General features: G+C 38.5%; 1 protein-coding gene across 2 annotated transcripts in view; it reads left to right on the top strand.

Annotated features, from left to right (window-relative positions):
• The window catches only part of DYNC2H1 (dynein cytoplasmic 2 heavy chain 1), a 312,370-nt gene that overhangs the window by 110,687 nt on the left and 184,049 nt on the right, over positions 1-17,634 (top strand). For both annotated transcript variants that reach the window (XM_029956592.1, XM_029956591.1), the window contains exons 58-61: positions 469-592; positions 1,607-1,728; positions 5,802-5,888; positions 9,534-9,660. In XM_029956592.1, the coding sequence (XP_029812452.1) occupies positions 469-592; positions 1,607-1,728; positions 5,802-5,888; positions 9,534-9,660 (460 nt within the window). The remainder of the gene's footprint in view (positions 1-468; positions 593-1,606; positions 1,729-5,801; positions 5,889-9,533; positions 9,661-17,634) is intronic.

Raw genomic sequence — 17,634 nt, 5'->3', positions numbered from 1 at the left:
AATTTGCAGCTGGGTGGCTTTGGGGCTCACGTCGCGGCGCTGGTGCTGTGCTTTGTTCCCAGGTGTGGGGCCGTGGTAGGATGGAGGTTGACGGTAGCGTCCGCTCCTGTCTAGAGATGGGAAGGGAATGTGGGCGAGGGAACACCTGAAAATACCTTTCTTAGAAAGGAGTCGGGCCATTTTCTGACATCTAGAAGTGCACATACCTGGCAGTTCATGGAAAGCGACGTGGGTAAAAAGGAAGGACTGTGCTGCCTTTATTTCACAGAACATGTGGAAGGCTGTGATAGACCTTGTTGTCTATAAAAAGGACGGACCGTGCATTAGAAGCCGGGATCCTTTAATACCCTGTTGTTTGATAACAAATAGACTAAAAGTATTGCATACACCATTTTGTGAAATTGATATTTTCATCAGAAATTGCAAATTTTATTTAGCCTCGCTTGAAGTAATATGCTGTAATTTTAGTTTCCTTGCAAAAAGAGGTGTGAGAGAAGACATCGCAACTTTCGATGCACGAAATATTCCAAGGGAAATAAGAGAGAGTGTTGAAGAACTTCTTCATAAAAATAAAGGATCTTTTGATTCAAAGGTAATTTCTAACAGTTACGCCACCAATTCCCATTCTATACTGTATAACATCCTGCTTATTAAAAGGTGATAACTTTGAGTTAACGTTTATTTACATTGCCTGAAAAATGCAAGCTAAAAAAATAAGCTGCAGGTGTTATGTGTCAGAAGCATTTACCGATGGGTGGGCTGGAATCCAGGTTGGGTCTGGGGCGCACGTACTCTCGAGAGTACAGTTAAGTCTAAATTTGTAAATTCTCAGCGTGTCATTTCTTAGCTTCCACCTTGCCTGCTCTGTTTTGCTTTCTTCCTCTGTGTGTGTTACATAAGAACAGGTATCTCTCTTAGGATTCTTGCATCTGTTTTCAGCAAATAAGTTCAATTACATGATTCTGGTATTTTTTATATCTCTTATTCAGAGTATGATGTGCATCGTCTCTGGCACTTGTCACAGGGTTTCTGAACTGCTTTTATCTAATAAAGATGTGTCCCGTGTACAGGAGGAGAAGAATTGATGCTTGAACATCACTGTAGACAGACATATATTTATTATAAGTGTGGCTAATGGAACACTTTTGTCAGTAAAATAACATTTAACATTTATGTGGTTCATAATCACTAATCCTGAAGCAAAAATTCAAGATTATCTTAATTTTTTAAATGTTTTTTATTTATTTTTGAGAGACAGAGACAGCGTGAGCAGGGGAGGGTCACAGAGAGAGGCAGGTACAGAATCTGAAGCAGGCTCCAGGCGCTGAGCTAGCTGTCAGCACAGAGCCTGATGCGGGGTTCGAACCCATGAACCGTGAGATCATGACCTGAGCTGAAGCCGGACACTCAACCAACTGAGCCACCCAGGCACCCCAAGATTATCTTAATGAAATTAACAATTTACTGTTATTTTAGCTATAAACCAAAAACTTCATTTTGAGGGATACATGATTAAATAAATGCCTAAATACAATAGACTAGAATTAACTTTGCTTTTATCTGAAATTAAATCTGGGCACGGGATAACTCGTGATGGCTTTTTCAGAACGCTAAGCGTGCCAGCACTGCAGCGGCACCTTTGGCCGCGTGGGTTAAAGCAAACGTCCAGTATTCCCACGTCTTGGAGCGGATTCAGCCTCTGGAAGCCGAACAAGCAGGATTAGAATTGTAAGTGAAGTATAAGATATATGGAAGTTTCATGTTTATTTACATCAGTTTAATGCCTTAATTATTCAGATATATTTACGTTTCATTTCTTGTTTACATCTAAAAAAGCAGCTGACAACATTAAAACATATAACATGGGTCAATAAATAAAATTAAATATTAAAAAGGCCAAAAGAATGCAGTTAGAGGCGGATGGAGGGCAGGACCCACTCCCTTGTTCTCTCTCCCTTGTGTGTTGTTGGGAGAGGTTCTCCTGCAGAGAGCTCGGGTTTGTGAAGGAGTAATACTAACATACAAGAAGTAGGTTTTGGAAATTCAGGGCTTTTTGTTTTCTTCTTCTAAGTTCTAGGAATTGTGTCATATGTATTGTTCAGAACATGCTCTGTGTGGATAGGGGGACAATTTAACCATTTACTATGGGGCTTAAAATTTTAATTGGCTCTTGTTCCTATATCAGCATTTTTTTGGTTTAAACTTATTTATTTTTTAATTTACAGCCAAGTTATGTTATGCTACAGTGCTTTCAGGAGTAGATTCCTTAAGCCCCTCACCCATTTAGTCCATCCCCCCTCCCACAACCTCTCCAGGAACCCTCTGTTTGTTCTACATATTTAAGAGTCTCTTTTATGTTTTGGCCCCCTCTTTTTTTTTTTTTATTATTTTTGCTTTCCTTCCCTTATGTGCATCTGTTTTGTATCTTAAATTCCTCATATGAGTGAAGTCCTGTGATACTTGTCTTTTTCTAACTAATTTCATTTAGCATAATACCTTCTAGTCCCATCCACATAGTTGCAAATGGCAAGATTTCATTCTTTTTGATTGCGGAGTAATACTCCATTGTACATATATACACCACATCTTCTTTATCCATCCATCAATGGGCATTTGAACTCTTTCCATACTTTGGCTATTGTTGATAGTGCTGCTATAAACATTGGGGTACACATGCCCCTTTGAGACAGCATATCTGTATCCCTTGGATAAATACCTAGTAGTGCAATTGCAGGGTCATAGGGCACTTCAATTTTTAATTTTTTGAGGAACCTACATACTGTTTTCCAGAGTGGCTGCACCAGTTTGCATTTCCACCAGCAGTGCCAAAGAGATCCTCTGTCTCCGCATCCTTGCCAACATCTGTTTACTGAATTGTTAACGTTAGCCATTCTGACAGGTGTGAGGTGGTATCTCTTTGTGGTTTTGATTTGTGTTTTTCTGACAGTGATGTTGAGCATCATTTCATGTGTCTGTTGGCCATCTGGATGTCTTCTTTGGAGAAGTGTCTCTTCATGTCTTTTGTCTATTTCTTCACTGGATTGTTTTTTGGGTGTTGAGTTTGATAAGTTCCCTATAGATTTTAGATCCTAACCCTTTATTTGATATGTCATTTGCAAATATCTTCTCCCATTCCATAGGTTGCCTTATAGTTTTGCTAATTGTTTCCTTCGCTGTGCAGAAGCTTTTTATTTTAATGAGGTTCCAATAGTTCCATTTTTGCTTTTGTTTCTCTTGCCTCCGGAGATGTAAGAAGTTGCTCTTGCTGAGGTCAAAGAGGTTTTTGCCTGCTTTCTCCTTTAGAATTCTGATGGCTTCCTGTCTTACATTTAGGTGTTACATCCATTTTGAGATTTTGTGTATGGTGTAAGAAAGTGATTCAAGTTCATTCTTCTGCATATCTCTGTCCAGTTTTCCCAATACCATTTGCCGAAGAGACTGTCTTTTTTCCATCGGATATTCTTTCCAGTGTCAATGATTAGTTGGCCTTAATGTTTGTGAGTTCTCTATTGTGTTCCATTGATCTGAGTGTCTGTTTTTGTGCCAGCACCATACTGTCTTGATGATTACAGCTTTGTAATACAGCTTGAAGTCTGGGATTGTAATGCCTACTGCTTTGGTTTTCATTTTCAACATTACTTTTGCTATTCATGGTCTTTTCTCGTTTATACAAATTTTTAGGATTGTTTGTTACAGCTCTGTGAAGAATGCTGGTGCTATTTTGATAGGGATTGCTTTGGGTAATATTAACATTTTAACAGTATTCTTCCTATCCAGAAACATGGAATATTTTTCCATTATTGTGTGTCTTCTTCAATTTCTTTCATAAGCTTTCTATAGTTTTCGGTGTATAGATTTTTCACCTCTTTGATTAGGTTTATTCCTAGGTATTTTATGGTTTTCAGTGCAGTTGTGAATGGGATAGGTTCCTTGATTCCTTTTTCTGTTGCTTCATTGTTGGTGTATAGGAATGCAACTGATTTCTGTTCATTGATTTTATATCCTGTGACTTTGCTAATTTCATGAATCAGTTCTAGTAGTTTTTTGGTAGGGTTTTTTGGGTTTTTCAGATAGAGTATCATGTCATCTGTGAAGAGTGAAAGTTTGACCTCCTCCTGGCCAATATGGATGCCTTTTATTCCTTTGTGTTGTCTGATTGCTGAGGCTCAGACGTCCAATAGTATGTTGAATAACAGCGGCGAGAGTGGACATCCCTGTCTTGTTCCAGACATTAGGAGGAAAGCTCTCAGTTTTTTCCCATTGAGGATGATATTAGTGGTTGAGTCTTTCGTGTATGGCTTTTATGATCTTGATAAAACCCTACTTTCTTGAGGGTTTTTTTTTTAATCAAGAAAGGATGCTGTATTTTGTCAAATGCTAGCATTTGTTCTAAATTTTTTTTTAATGTTTTATTTATTTTTGACACAGAGAGAGACAGAGCATGAGAGGGGGAGGGGCAGAGAGAGAAGGAGACACAGAACCAGAAGCAGGCTCCAGGCTCTGAGCTGTCAGCACAGAGCCTGACACGGGGCTCGAACCCACGAACGTGAGATCTGACCTGAGCCGAAGTCGGAGGCTTAACCGACTGAGCCACCCAGGCGCCCCTAGCATTTGTTCTAAATCAGAATTAAGAGACATGTTATGTTCTTGAATGATGAGTTTTTGATATCATCTATTTTTCTGTACCAGGAGAATTGTAGCAGTTTGAACATCTTAATTTTCTTAGTATAATTATGTTAACCTTTTGTGTTAGTGTGCCACGGATTTTTGTTTAATTAATAATGTTAAATGTTTATGTTGTTTTGTGTATATAAATATTTTTCACAGCTGAGACATATCATATTTTATGGGTATAGTTCCTTTCTTATACATCTTTTGTTCTTAATAGTTTCTTCTTTTTTAAATTGTTTTTTTTTCTGTTTCATATCACGTATTTATCCACAATCTTTATCTCAGACCCTCAAACATTTTTGGAATCTATGTGTTTTACATATTTTTTCTTAGTTTTATCTCTTCTGGAGTCTTTTGTCCCCCTGTCCCTCATGGACCAGTTCTTCCCCCGGCTGCTCCCACTTGTGGAGACCTCTCTTCACTGTGATTCTGGCTGTTTCTTTTGATCTCTTTTCTGATAGTGTTCTCTTGTTAGGGGTCCTTGTCTTTCTTAGTTTAGTCCTTCATTTTTCTAGGACACATTCTGCACTTTAGAAAGGGTATATTGGCTAAAAACTGTTTTGCGGTCTTGCATGTCTAAAATTATCTGTGTTCTGCTGTTCTGTCCTGTCAGTAATTGGGCTGGTTTCATAATACTGGGGGAGAAGTGGCTTAGTGTCACAATTTTGAAGGCCTTATTCTATGTTAGTAGTTGTCAAAGTGTGGTCCCTGCACTAGTAGCATCCATGTCTCCTAGAAACTTGTGAAGAGTGTACATTTTTGAGCTCCCAGACTTCACAGAATCTGATACGCTGGGGGTGTGACCCCTTGCAGTCTGTGTTTGATTGTGCAAAGCACAGCTGCCCCGGAGAGTGTAGCAGCGTGTCCCGGTTGTCCGAGGGTAACCTCCCAGATACGGTGGGTGTTTCTGACGGGAGGAGGCAAGTCATGTCTCTGGATGGGTCTTCACACTTTATATATTGAAACTATTCCACTGCAATACTTTTCTCTTTCATGCTCTTCATCTGTATATCTTTTTTTTATTCCCTTTGGTTTCATTTTGGTAGGGCTTTAGAAGGGGTATAAAGGTGTTATTTCTGCTATTGTCAATTGTAAAATCAAATAAATTTTATAAAATTGATTTGTTTTAGAAATTTGAAGAAAACTGAAGACAGAAAAAGGAAACTAGAGGAACTTCTAAATTCTGTTGGCCAGAAAGTATCAGAACTCAAAGAGAAGTAAGTTAGATTTAAAATGTGTTTTGAAAAAAAAATTTTTGTTTTGGGTATTTGAGAATATACCTCAACTGATTTTTCAGTTTTGAAAATCTGAGTTACAATTATTATTTTCATTTCTTTTTGTGATTTTCACTCTAAAATGCAGAAGCATATGCAATAATGTAGACGGTGTTATTTATTTTTTTTTTTAAGTTTTTGGTAAGAGCAAACATATTTGGAGTCTCCATTTGTGGAGCAGTCACTGTAGACAGCGCGGAGCACTGGGGAGTCCAACGAGCGGGACGAAGGTCGTGAGTTCGTGCTCCACCTTGGCCTTGGTGTTGGTGTGTCTCCAGGCTCCAGACTGAGGGTGTCAGGCTCTTTTATTTTGCATGATGCTGTAAGACCTTCTATTCCGTGATCTCTTGAGGCTGCATAATCGTATGTAAAACATGGTCTCCTTTTAACGTTTTGCTGTATAGTGTTGAGAAAAATATTCCTTTATGCAAAATTGTACTTAAATTTCAGGGCCATTTATGAATATTATTAATCATAAAATTTCTCCTGTACCTCTGGTCTCATTACTTTTGAGTGTAGGATAGAAGATATTGGTGTGGGGATCATAACAAATGTGGGACAGTTTTCCTCTAAAAATTTTGAAGATTGAAAAACTGGAGGATATGGGGGACACCTGGGTGGTTCAGTTGGTTAAGTGTCTGACTTTGGCTCAGGTCATGATCTCATGGTTTGTGGGTTCGACCCCCCATCAGGCTCTGTGCTGACAGCTTGGAGCCTGGAACCTGCTTCAGAATCTATGTCTCCCTTTTTCTCTGCCCTTTACCTGCTCACACTCTGTTTCTCTCTCTCTCTCAAAATAAAATAAAAAATTTTTAAATATTTTTGAGAGAGAAAGAGAGAGACAGAGCATGAGCAGGGGAGGGGCAGAGAGAGAGGACATAGAATCCAAAGCAGCTCCAGGCTCTGAGCTGTCAGCACAGAGCTGGATGACGGGCTTGAGTCCACAAACTTCGAGATCATGACCTGAGCCATGTTGGATGGTCAACTGACTGAGCCACCCAGGCATCCCAAGACTAAAACTTTTCTAAATGCATGCACTTTTGAAAAGTTTTTACACTTTATTTTTTTGAGAGAGAGAGAAAGAGCAGGGGAATGAGAGAAAGAGAGGGAGAGACAGAATTCTAATCAGAGTTCAAACTCTCAGCACAGAGCCCAGTGTGGGGCTCAGACTCACAAACTCTGAGATCGTGACCTGAGGTGAAATCAAGAGTTGGACACTCACCGGACTGGAGCCACCCAGGCGCCCCATTGCATGCTTTTTTTTTTTTTTTAAAGTGGTGTGTTACGTTTTGCTTCTCTTTTTCTGGAAGAAATACAAATTATTCCACCAAGAAAGAAATTTATCAGATTGCAAGCTAGTTTTTCTCTATACAGGAAACGATGATCTCTATTTATAGCTATATATTTTAACTTACAGAGGGGAAAATAAAAAGAAGCCTCAAACCTATAAATCCAGTGTTTTCAGTATCTATTTTTTTTTATGTTAGAGTTATAGGAAAGAAACTTCACTTTCTTCTAGTTATAGAGAATTATAAGACAAATAACTACTCCTTTCAGTTTCATATGCTCAGCATTAGTGCTTCGTATTCAACTGATCGTCAAATATTTATTGAGTAGTTAGCATGTGGTAGCAATGTTTTGATTCCATTTATTAGTCACTTGTATGGGGTCAGGCATTGTTCTAGGCACTTTACATACTTATCATTTTTTAGAACTTCAGACAAAGTTTCATTTTGCAGACGAGCTTATTTGCGTGGAGCAATGAGTAAATAACAAAGCTAGCATTAGATTGTGGATTTTTTGAACTCTGTAAAGTAGCTGTTCTTAATCACTGCATCATACTACCAATATTCTGGAAGGGTTATTTTAAAAACCTTCAGAATTAAGTTTTAATTTTAAGCAAAACACAATGGCATTTTCCATTTTTAGAGTTATTATAAGAAATTAATGCTGGTTAATAACCATTTACTTGGTCCTTATGACTTAACTGACTCTCGGTTGTGAATGACAGGCTTCTTTTCTGATAGTTACAAAGAAATGAGTAGTTGAAAAATAAGTATGATCTAACACCTTTATCACCTTTTAAATTCTAATTTGACAAAATTGAGACATTGCCATTTTAATACAGCTTCTGTAGAAACGTGCAGGTTAGCTTAATAGAGCTAACATCTATAGCAACCATGTCCGTAGGATGAGTTGTTGAGGTGAGAGAGCGCGTATGTCTGTTCCCAGGGCTAGAGTGATGCTCTACCGTGTGGAGCCGCATGAGGTGATGGATATGTTCTGTAATCTGCACTTGCCACTAGCACTTGAAATGTTGGTAATTAGAATGAGGAATTGAATTTGAAATTTTGTTTACTTTTAGTAATTTAAATTTAAGTAGCCACATGTGACTAGTGGCTACCATAGTGGAAAACTCAGTTCTAGCTAGCCGTGTGTGTAGAAGAAGGTATATAGAGCACATAGATGATAAAATGTACTGTTAGTTGCATGGAACTTATTATTAGGCACACATGTATGAATTTTCGATCTCCTGATTATTGATGAAATGTGTGAAATAATCTGTTTGGAGCTAAGTCTTCATCTTTGTAAAATTAGAATCATTTATTTATTTATTTTGAGCTATTGTTTCGAGGGTTACTTGAGACATGACATGCTTTTTTATTACTGCTTGTTGTTTTGTTTTTTAAAATCTTTATTTTGAGAGAGAGAGAGTGCATGGGTGCTAGCTGGGAGAGGGGCACAGAGCCACGGAGAGAGAGAATCCCAAGCAGACTCTGTGCTCTCAGTGCAGAGTCCTCTGTTGGACTCAGTCTCACAAACAGTGAGATCGTGACCTGAGCCCAAATCAAGAGTTGGATAGTTAACCGACTGAGCCACCCAGATGCCCCCTGTTTTTTCATATTTAGCACAATCCCAGGCATTTTGTAAGTACTTACGTACTTGTTGAAGGGCTGATTAGATAATGAGCTGGAATAGTACTGTTATATTTAATAAAATAGTAAATCTGTATAAGTATTTCTTAAGGAAAATAAAATGGCAATAATAATAAACTTGGACAAATCGGCATGTAGGTAGAAAATATATGTAATGGATTAGATTTTTGAAATGAGTTTTAAAATTCTATTTATATTTTCGTGAGGTAGATATCTGAAGGAGTTAGAATGAGGGGGTGAGGTAGGGATAAGAAAGGGGCTGGAACATATTCTAGGCACATGGGTCACCCTGAAGAAGCAGACAGAGGACAGGGTATGTCCTGAGAGTAGAATTTCTTCAGAGATTGACATGTAGTGTTGCTGGACTGGCCTCGAATGATGTACAACTGAGGAGACAGGTTGGGTCAGTCTTCTGACAGGGCCTTGAACGTCACATGGAGAGACTTGCCCACAAGCAGCCAGACACCATGGCCCCCTGTGAGCCTGCGCATCAGGTCTCCTGGTTCATGTGAATGATGCTTCCAACACAAACATTAGCTCTATTGTCACTAATTAAATTCTCATATAAAAGCCCACTTTACTATTTAAGGATAATGTAGTCAAATGTCTCTTAATTCCCTTTGCCTTTAGTTAAATTTTCATGTTTTCCTAGATTTCAGAGCAGGACTTCAGAGGCCACCAAGCTGGAAGCCGAAGTGAGCAGAGCGCAGGAAACCATTAAAGCCGCAGAAGCGCTGATCAATCAGCTTGACCACGAGCACAAAAGATGGAACGCGCAGGTGCGTTTGAGGGAGACGGAGGTCAGAAAGAGGCTTCCTTTAAAACACAGAAAAATCTGTAATGTATTTGTTACACAAAGAAGAAGGGGGAGACCTATGCCTCAACCTCCCACTGGGCTGGGATATTAACGGCCATTGTGTGAGCCCACTTTTAGGCAGAATGTTTGTATGTGTGGGTTTTGGACAGTGTCCAAAGGTTTGGACCAATAGGTTTGGACCTATTCCTCTCTTAGTTGCATATGTTGCGGAGGGAAAGGCATGGGTGAAAAAGACTTGAGGGAAAAGTAGTTCTCTCCAGAGATTACGCTGAACTTTGCCTTCAGGACAGCAAGCTTGGGATTTGACAGTGCTGGCCATTCACTTCTTCTACACATAGTCTGTTATTTTGACTTTGTTAAAGTGTTTTCTCTTTTTTTTGGTTGATTGGTTTGTTTTTCTTGAACCCGTTAGATCCCTCTCTGACTGGACTCCCCTCCTGTGCTCAGGAGTGCCTCAGCACGCCCTTCCAGCACTCCCTTTCTCCTGCACCTGTTCCGGACTTGTCTCATCTAGTCCCAGTAATGTCCCCTGTGCCATGGTGCTGACCAGTCTCTATTTCTAGACTGCTGAGTTGTTGGGTGGTGGTTTTGTTAGGTCTAGGCTTCATTTTCATTTTATTTGTAGTTATTTTTTTACTGAGTTACAGTTGATGTACAATATTATATTGGTTTCAGGTGTTCAACATAATGGTTCAGTATTTATGTACATTACAAAATGCTCACCACAATGTCTAGTTACCATCTGTCACCACACAAAGTTACTACGGTCTTACCGACTGCATTTCCTAAGTCGTATGTCATATCTCCATGACTGACTTATTCTCTAGCTGGGAATTGGTACCTCTTATTCCCCTCCACCTATTTCACCCACCCTCCTACCCCCCTCATGTCTGGGAACCCCCAGTTCTGTGTAGTCACAACTCTGTTTTTGGTTTTTGTTGGTATGTTTGTTCATTTGTTTTTTAGATTCTACATGTAAGTGAAATCATATGGAATTTGTTTTCTTGGTCCGAGTTATTTCTCTTAGCATAATCCCCATTAGCTCCATCCATGTTATTACAAATGGGAAGAGTTCATTCCTTTTTAAAGAATTTCTCCATTCTTTTTTATGGCTGAGTTATACTCCATTGTGTGTGTGTTTGTGTGTATGTGTATCTTCTTTATCCATTCTCTTTTTTTATAGTAAGTTTTTAATTTTAATTTGAGTTAACATACAGTGTTACATTAGTTTCAGGAATACAATACAGCGATTCAGCAGTTCCTTACATCATCACTCAGTGCTTGTCATGACGAGTGCACTCTCAGTCCCCCTCACCAGTTTCCCCCGTGCCCCTGCCCACCTCCCCTCTCCATGTGCTTTGTTTCAAGTGAGTTCCCTCAGTTGATTTTTTTCAACAAGAACATTTTTAACTTGGAGCATACTTCAGAATATATAGTTCTAAAAGTTACATATAAAACATTCCATCCATGAAAAATAGAATACAACTTTTCTTCAAGTACATACAGAAGAATGCCCCTGGTTAAATCACATAAAAAGAGATGTAAAAAATATTATAAATTTAAGAAGACTGAAATTCTACCAAGTATATTTTCCAACCACAATTGGACAAAACTAAAGATCAAAAACAAAACAAAGCTGACAAATCTACAGTGTAAATATTAAATATTTAATATGTAAGTATCAAATGGTACACTGCTGTGCAAGTAGTGGACTAAATAAGTCAATTGACAAATCAAAATATGTGTCAAAGCAAAAAAAAAAAATAAATAAAAACAAAACCCAGTATTCCAAAACTGAGGAGATGCAGCCGAAGTAGATATCAGAGCGAAATTTACACTATAAATGCTTGTGTAAGACAACAGTTCAAGTAAACAACATTATACAACAAGAAATTAGAAAAAGAAGAAAATTAGCTGAAATTTAGTAGAGGAAGGAAATAACAGAAAAATCAGAAATAAATAAAATAGTGACTTGAATAAATAATAACATAACATTGAAAGCAATGACCAGTTTTTCCAAAAAATAAAAATAAAAATAAAAACAAATAAGAATAATGAAACTTGAATTAGGAATCAGAAATCTCCCAGCACAGAAATATCCAAGACCACACGGTTTCATTGGTGAATTCTACCAAATATTTGAAAAAAATTGATGACAGTCTTTATCAAAATCTTAAAAATAATGGAATAGAGAGAATACATTCAAAGTCAGTCCATGAGGCCAGTGCAGGCTAAAAACAATACAAGATCAAAAAAGTGTAATTTGTCTGACGTAAGTATTGCTAGTCTGACTTTGTACTGATGTCCATTTGTGTGATAAATATTTCTCCACATCCTTACTTCCCATCTGCAGGTGTCTTTAGGTCTAAAGTGAGTCTCTTGTAGGCAGCATATAGATGAGTCTTTTTTTTTTTTTTTTAATCCATTCTTACACCCTATGTCTTTGATTGGAGTATTTAGTCCATTTACATTTAGAGTAATTACCATTTTATTATTGTTTTCTCATTGTATCTGGAGATTTTTCTGTTCCTTTGTTGTCTTTGTCACTTTTGGTCTTTCCTTCCCACTCAAAGAGTCCCCTTTAATATTTCTTATAGGGTTGGTTTAGTGGTCATGACCTCCTTTAGTTTTTCTTTGTCTGGAAGACTATCTCTGCTTCAATTCTGAAAGATAGCCTTGCTGGACAGAGTATTTTTGGCTGTGAATTTTCCCCATTCAGCACTTTGAATATATTGTCCACCTCCCTTCTGGCTTGCCCAGTTTCTGTTGAGAACCTCCAGCTAGCCTTTTGGGTCTTCCCTTGTAAATTAAGGACTTCTTTTGTCTTGCTGCTTTTATGATTTTTTTCTTTACCCCCATAGTTTGCAAATTTAATTAGAACATGTTTTGGTGTTGGCCTGCTTTTGTTGATTTTAATGGGAGATCTCTGTGCCTCCTGGATCTGAGTGTCTGTTTTCTTCTCAGATTAGGGAAATTTTCTATTATTTCTTGAAATAAATTTTCTTCCCCCTTCTCTCTCCTGGGACTCCTATGAGTGTCATTATATTTGATGGAGTCACTGAGTTCCCTAAGTGTATTTTCGTGTTCCATAATTCTTATTTCTTTTGTTCAGCTTCATTTTTTAACATTATTTCATCTTCTAGGTCATTAATTCATTCCTCTGCTTCTTCCAGCCTGTTTGTTGCATGAAGCCTGTATATAGTCTCATTTATTGCATTCTTCATCTCTGATTCTTTTTTAACTCTCTTACCTCTGTGGTAATGGTCTCCCTGATTTCTTCTTTTCTTCTTTCAAGCCCAGTGACTATCCTTATGATTGTTGCTTTAAATTCTCCATCAGGCATGTTACTTTTGTCTGTTTGAGTTAGATCTCTGGCTGTGGCCTTATCTTGTTCTTTCATGTGGGATAAATTCCTCCATCTTGGTATTTTGTTTGAGTCTCTGACTTATTCTATGTGTCAGAAAAGCCAGTTATGTCTCCTCCTCTTGAAAGTAATGGCCTTATGAAGAAAGGGTCATGTCGTGCCCAGGGTCTGCCAGTTTAGGGACTGTCTCTAGTGTGTGCTGTGTGCTCTGCTGTTGTGTTTTAGTTGCTCTGTCCTTCAGGCCAGTCGTCTACAGATGCTCTCCTGGCGTGCTGTGGGCAGTGTTTTTTCCCTGGCTCAATGGGGTGAGTTTTAATGATGTTTGTTCTTGTCTGCTTGTGAAGTGAGACCTGTCATCACTTCCACCAGAACTGAAGTTCTACAGAGCTCTCTGGTTTGGAGACATGGTGTGGGGTTTCTTCTCGTCTTCTGAGGAGGGGGTTGCCCACACTGGGATTGAGGCAAACCTGACTGAGGAGGGTAGCACTGGCAGAGGGCAGGGGTGTGGGATCTGGTGTAAGCAGGTTAGGCAGCCAGTGGGGGTGCTGTGCTGTTTACTGAAGGTGGCTCTCTGTTGATGCTGAGGGGCAGGGGAGGGAAATGACAGCTGCTGGCATCTGTGTCCCCTGGGAGGGAGAATTGTCTCCCAGAATGTGGCTGCACAGGAAAGCTGCAGCCGCATGTGCCCGGGGCATTTCTCAAATCAGTTTCCATGCTGTCTGCCTCCAGGTTCTTTGCCTGCCTTCTCCCCAGGTAGTTCCCCAGGTAACTCCTATGGGCTGTATCCCAGCCAAGTGCTCTGACCTTTAAAACTACAGGCTTTAAGCCTTGCTGGTGGCAAGAATTCATGAAAATCAGTCCCTCTTGTTTTCCAAGCTGATGGCTTTCTGGAATCATTCTCCTTATATGTTCCCCTGTGTGTGCTTTTCTCGCCTCGCCCTTCTCTGTGACCATGGCTCCCTCCTGTCCACAGTACCTGCAATCCATTTCTCCCCCGAACCACATCTCCACACTTGTTACTTCCTTCACTGTGGCTTCTTCTCTCCTTTTGGTTGTTGAGTTGTTCTGTTAGTCTTCATGTTGATTTTGAGTATTTAGGATGAATTGATAGTTTTCTAGTTATGTTTGAGGGGCAAGATAAGCCTGGGGTCCTCCTACTCCACTGCCATCTTTGATCTCTTCTTTATATGTTATTCTTCTTCTTTTTTTAATGTTTACTTATTTTTGAGAGAAGAAACAGAGCATGAGCAGGGGAGGGGCAGTGAAAGAGGGAGACACAGAATCTGAAGCAGTATCCAGGCTCTGAGCTGTCAGCCCAGAGCCCAAAACAGGGCGCAAACCCATGAACTGTGAGATCATGACCTGAGTCAAGGTCAGATGCTCAAACGACTGAGCCACCCAGATGCCCCTCTATTTGTCTTCTTTATTCGTCTATTGATAGACATTTAGGTTGCTTCCATATTTTGGCTACTGTGTATAATGCTGCATTGAACATAGGGATGCATTTATCTTGTAAATTAGTGGGTTTTTTTCCCTTGGGTAAGTACCAAGGGAAAAAAGTGGGATTATTGGACTCTGTGGTATTTCTCTTAATTTTTTGAGGAACCTCCGTACTGTTCTCCACAATGACTGCACCATATATTTTCCCACCAGCAGTGTAAGAGGGTTCCTTTCTTTTTACATTGCCAATGGTTGGTACTTCTTGGCCTTTTGATACTAGCCATTCTAACAGGTGTGAGATTAGATCTCATGTGGTTTTGATTTGCATTTCCCTGATGATGAGTGATGTTGAGCATCTTTTCATGTGTTTATTGGCCATCTGGATGTCTTTTTGGGAAAAATGTCTATTTAGGTCCTCTGCCCATTTTTAAATTGGATCATTAGGATTCATTGGTGTTGAGTTTTATGGATTCTTTAGGTATTTTGGATGTCATTTGCTGATATGTTCTCCCATTCAGTCTTTTTCTTTTGTTGGTGGATTCCTTGCTGTGTAAAAGCAGTTTAGTTTCATGTAGTGCCATTAGTTTATTTTTGCTTTTGTTTCCCTCACCTGAGGAAACCTATCTAGCAAAATGTTGGTATGGGTGACATTCAAGAGATCAGTGCCTGTTTTCTTCTAGGAGTTTTATAGTTTTATGTTTCACATTTAGGTCTTTAATGCACTTTGAGTTTCTTTTTGTGTATGATGTTAGAAAGTGGTCCAGTTTTATTCTTTTGAGTTTAGCTGTTCACTTTCCCCAGCACCATTTGTTGAAGAGACTGTGTTTTACCCATTGTATATTCTTGCCTCCTTTGTCATAAATTAAAAAAATTTTTTTCTAATGTTTGTTTATATTTTGAAAGAGAGACAGAGTGAGAGCGAGAGTGAGTGAGAGGGAACATGAGTGGGAGAGGGGCAGAAAGAGAGGGAGACTGAGAATCCAAAGCAGGCTCCAGGCTCTGAGCTGTCAGCACAGAACCCAATGTGAGGCTGAGCTCTGAGAACTGCGAGATCATGACCTGAGCTAAAGTCAAATGCTTAACTGACTGAGCCACCCAGTTGTCCCTGTCATAAATTAATTGGTGATATACGTATGGGTTTATTTCTGGTGTCTTCTATTCTATTGATCTATGTGTATTTTATTGTGCTATTGTGCTAATATCATACTGTTTTGATTACTATAGCTTAATGTTATACAATGAAGTCTAGGATTGTGAGATCCCCAGGTTTGTTTTTTTCAAGCTTGTTTTAGTGATTGAAGGTCTTTTTTGGGTCCTTAGCAGTTTTAGGATTATTTGTTTCAGGTTTGTGAAAGGTGCTGTTAGTATTTTGATAGAGATGGCACTGAATCTGTAGATTGCTTTGGGTAGTATAGACATTTCAAGGATATTAATTTTTCCAATTAATGAGTATGGTATATCTTTTCATTTGTGTCATCTTCAATTTCTTTCATCAGTGTCTTAAGTTTAGGGCTTTTCTCCCTTGGTTAAATTTATTTCTAGGGTTTTTTTTTAGCATAATTGTAAATGGGATTATTTTCTTGATTTCTTTTTGCTACCTCATTTTTAGTATATAGAAATACAACAGGTTTCTGTACATTAATTTTGTATCCTGCAACATTTTTTAATTCATTTATCAGATTTAATAATTTTTTGGTGGAGTCTTTAGGCTTTTCTATGTATAATATCATGTCATCTGCAAATAGTGCAAATTTTACTTCTTCCTTATAATTTTGGATGACTTTTATCCTTTTTTTTCTTGTCTGATTGCTATGGCTAGGACTTCTAATACGATATTGAATCTTGTGTTGAGAGTGGGAATCCTTGTCTTCTTCCTGGACTTATAGGAAAAGCTTTCATTTTTTTCACCCTTGTGTATGATGTCAGCTGTGTGTTTTCATTAATGACTTGAATTATTCTGAGGTCTGTTCTCTCCAAGCTCACTTTGTTGAGAGTGTTTTATCAGGAATGGGTGTTGTATTTTGTCAAATGATATTTCTGTGTCTATTGAGATGATCCTATAGCTTTTACCCTTCTTGTTAATGTGATATATCACATTGATTTTCAAATATTGAAACACTCCTGTGTTACTGGAGTAAATCCCATTTGAACATGGTAAGGAATTATTTTAAGTTGTACTGTTGAATTTGTTTTGCTAATATTTTGTTGAAAATTTTTGCATGTTTTTTCATCAGAGATAATGGTCTGTAGTTTTATTTATCGTTTGTTTGTTTGTTATGTTTTTGTCTGGTTTTGATATCGGGGTAATGCTGGCCTCCTAGAATGAATTTGGATGCTTTCCTTCCTCTTCTATTTTCTTGAAATACTTTGAGATCAGCAGTCTGTATTTGTTTGTTTGTTTGTTTAAAAAAAATTTTTTGAGTAGAATTGACCTACAGTGTTATGTTAGTTTCAGGTGTACAGCACAGTAATTCAACAGCTCTATACATTCTGCTGTGTTCACATTTGCAGCTGTGCAAGCACAGTATTAGTGACTGTATTCCTTGTGCTGTGCCATTAATTCTCATGAATTATTCCTTCCATAACTTCCGTAACCCTCTGAGTCCTACCCCACTTCACCTATTCTGTCCATCCCCTAAACCATCAGTTTGTTCTCTATATTTATGGGGTGAATCTGCTTCTTGTTTACTCATTTGTTTTTTAGATGCCACATATAAATGAAATCCTACAGTATTTCTGTATCTCTGATTTATTTCATTTAGAATAATATGAGAAAAATAGAAACTGTTACTTAAATGTTCGGTAGATTTACCTGTGAAGCTTTCAAGTTTTGGACTTTTGTTTGTTGAAAGGTTTTTTTTTTTTTAATGTTCATTTTTGAGAGAGAGAAAGAGCATGATCAGGGGAGGGGCAAAGAGAGAGGGGGTTGGAGGCTCCAAAGCAGGCTCCAGGCTCGGTGATGACAGCAGAGAGCCAGTGGGGAGCTTGAAGTCACAAGCCATGAGATCATGTCCTGAGCCAAAGTCTGATGCCTAACCAACCTACTGAGCCACCCAGGTGCCCCTGTTAGGAGTTTTTTGACTAATGATTGGGTTTAACTACTAGTAATCTGTCTATTCATATTTCCTTGTT

The sequence above is a fragment of the Suricata suricatta genome, chromosome 11 (assembly GCF_006229205.1).
Source record: "Suricata suricatta isolate VVHF042 chromosome 11, meerkat_22Aug2017_6uvM2_HiC, whole genome shotgun sequence".
Classification (NCBI taxonomy): Eukaryota; Metazoa; Chordata; class Mammalia; order Carnivora; family Herpestidae; genus Suricata; species Suricata suricatta.
The sequence above is the reverse complement of the archived record's forward strand: the minus strand, read 5'-3'. Positions and strand labels throughout refer to the sequence as shown.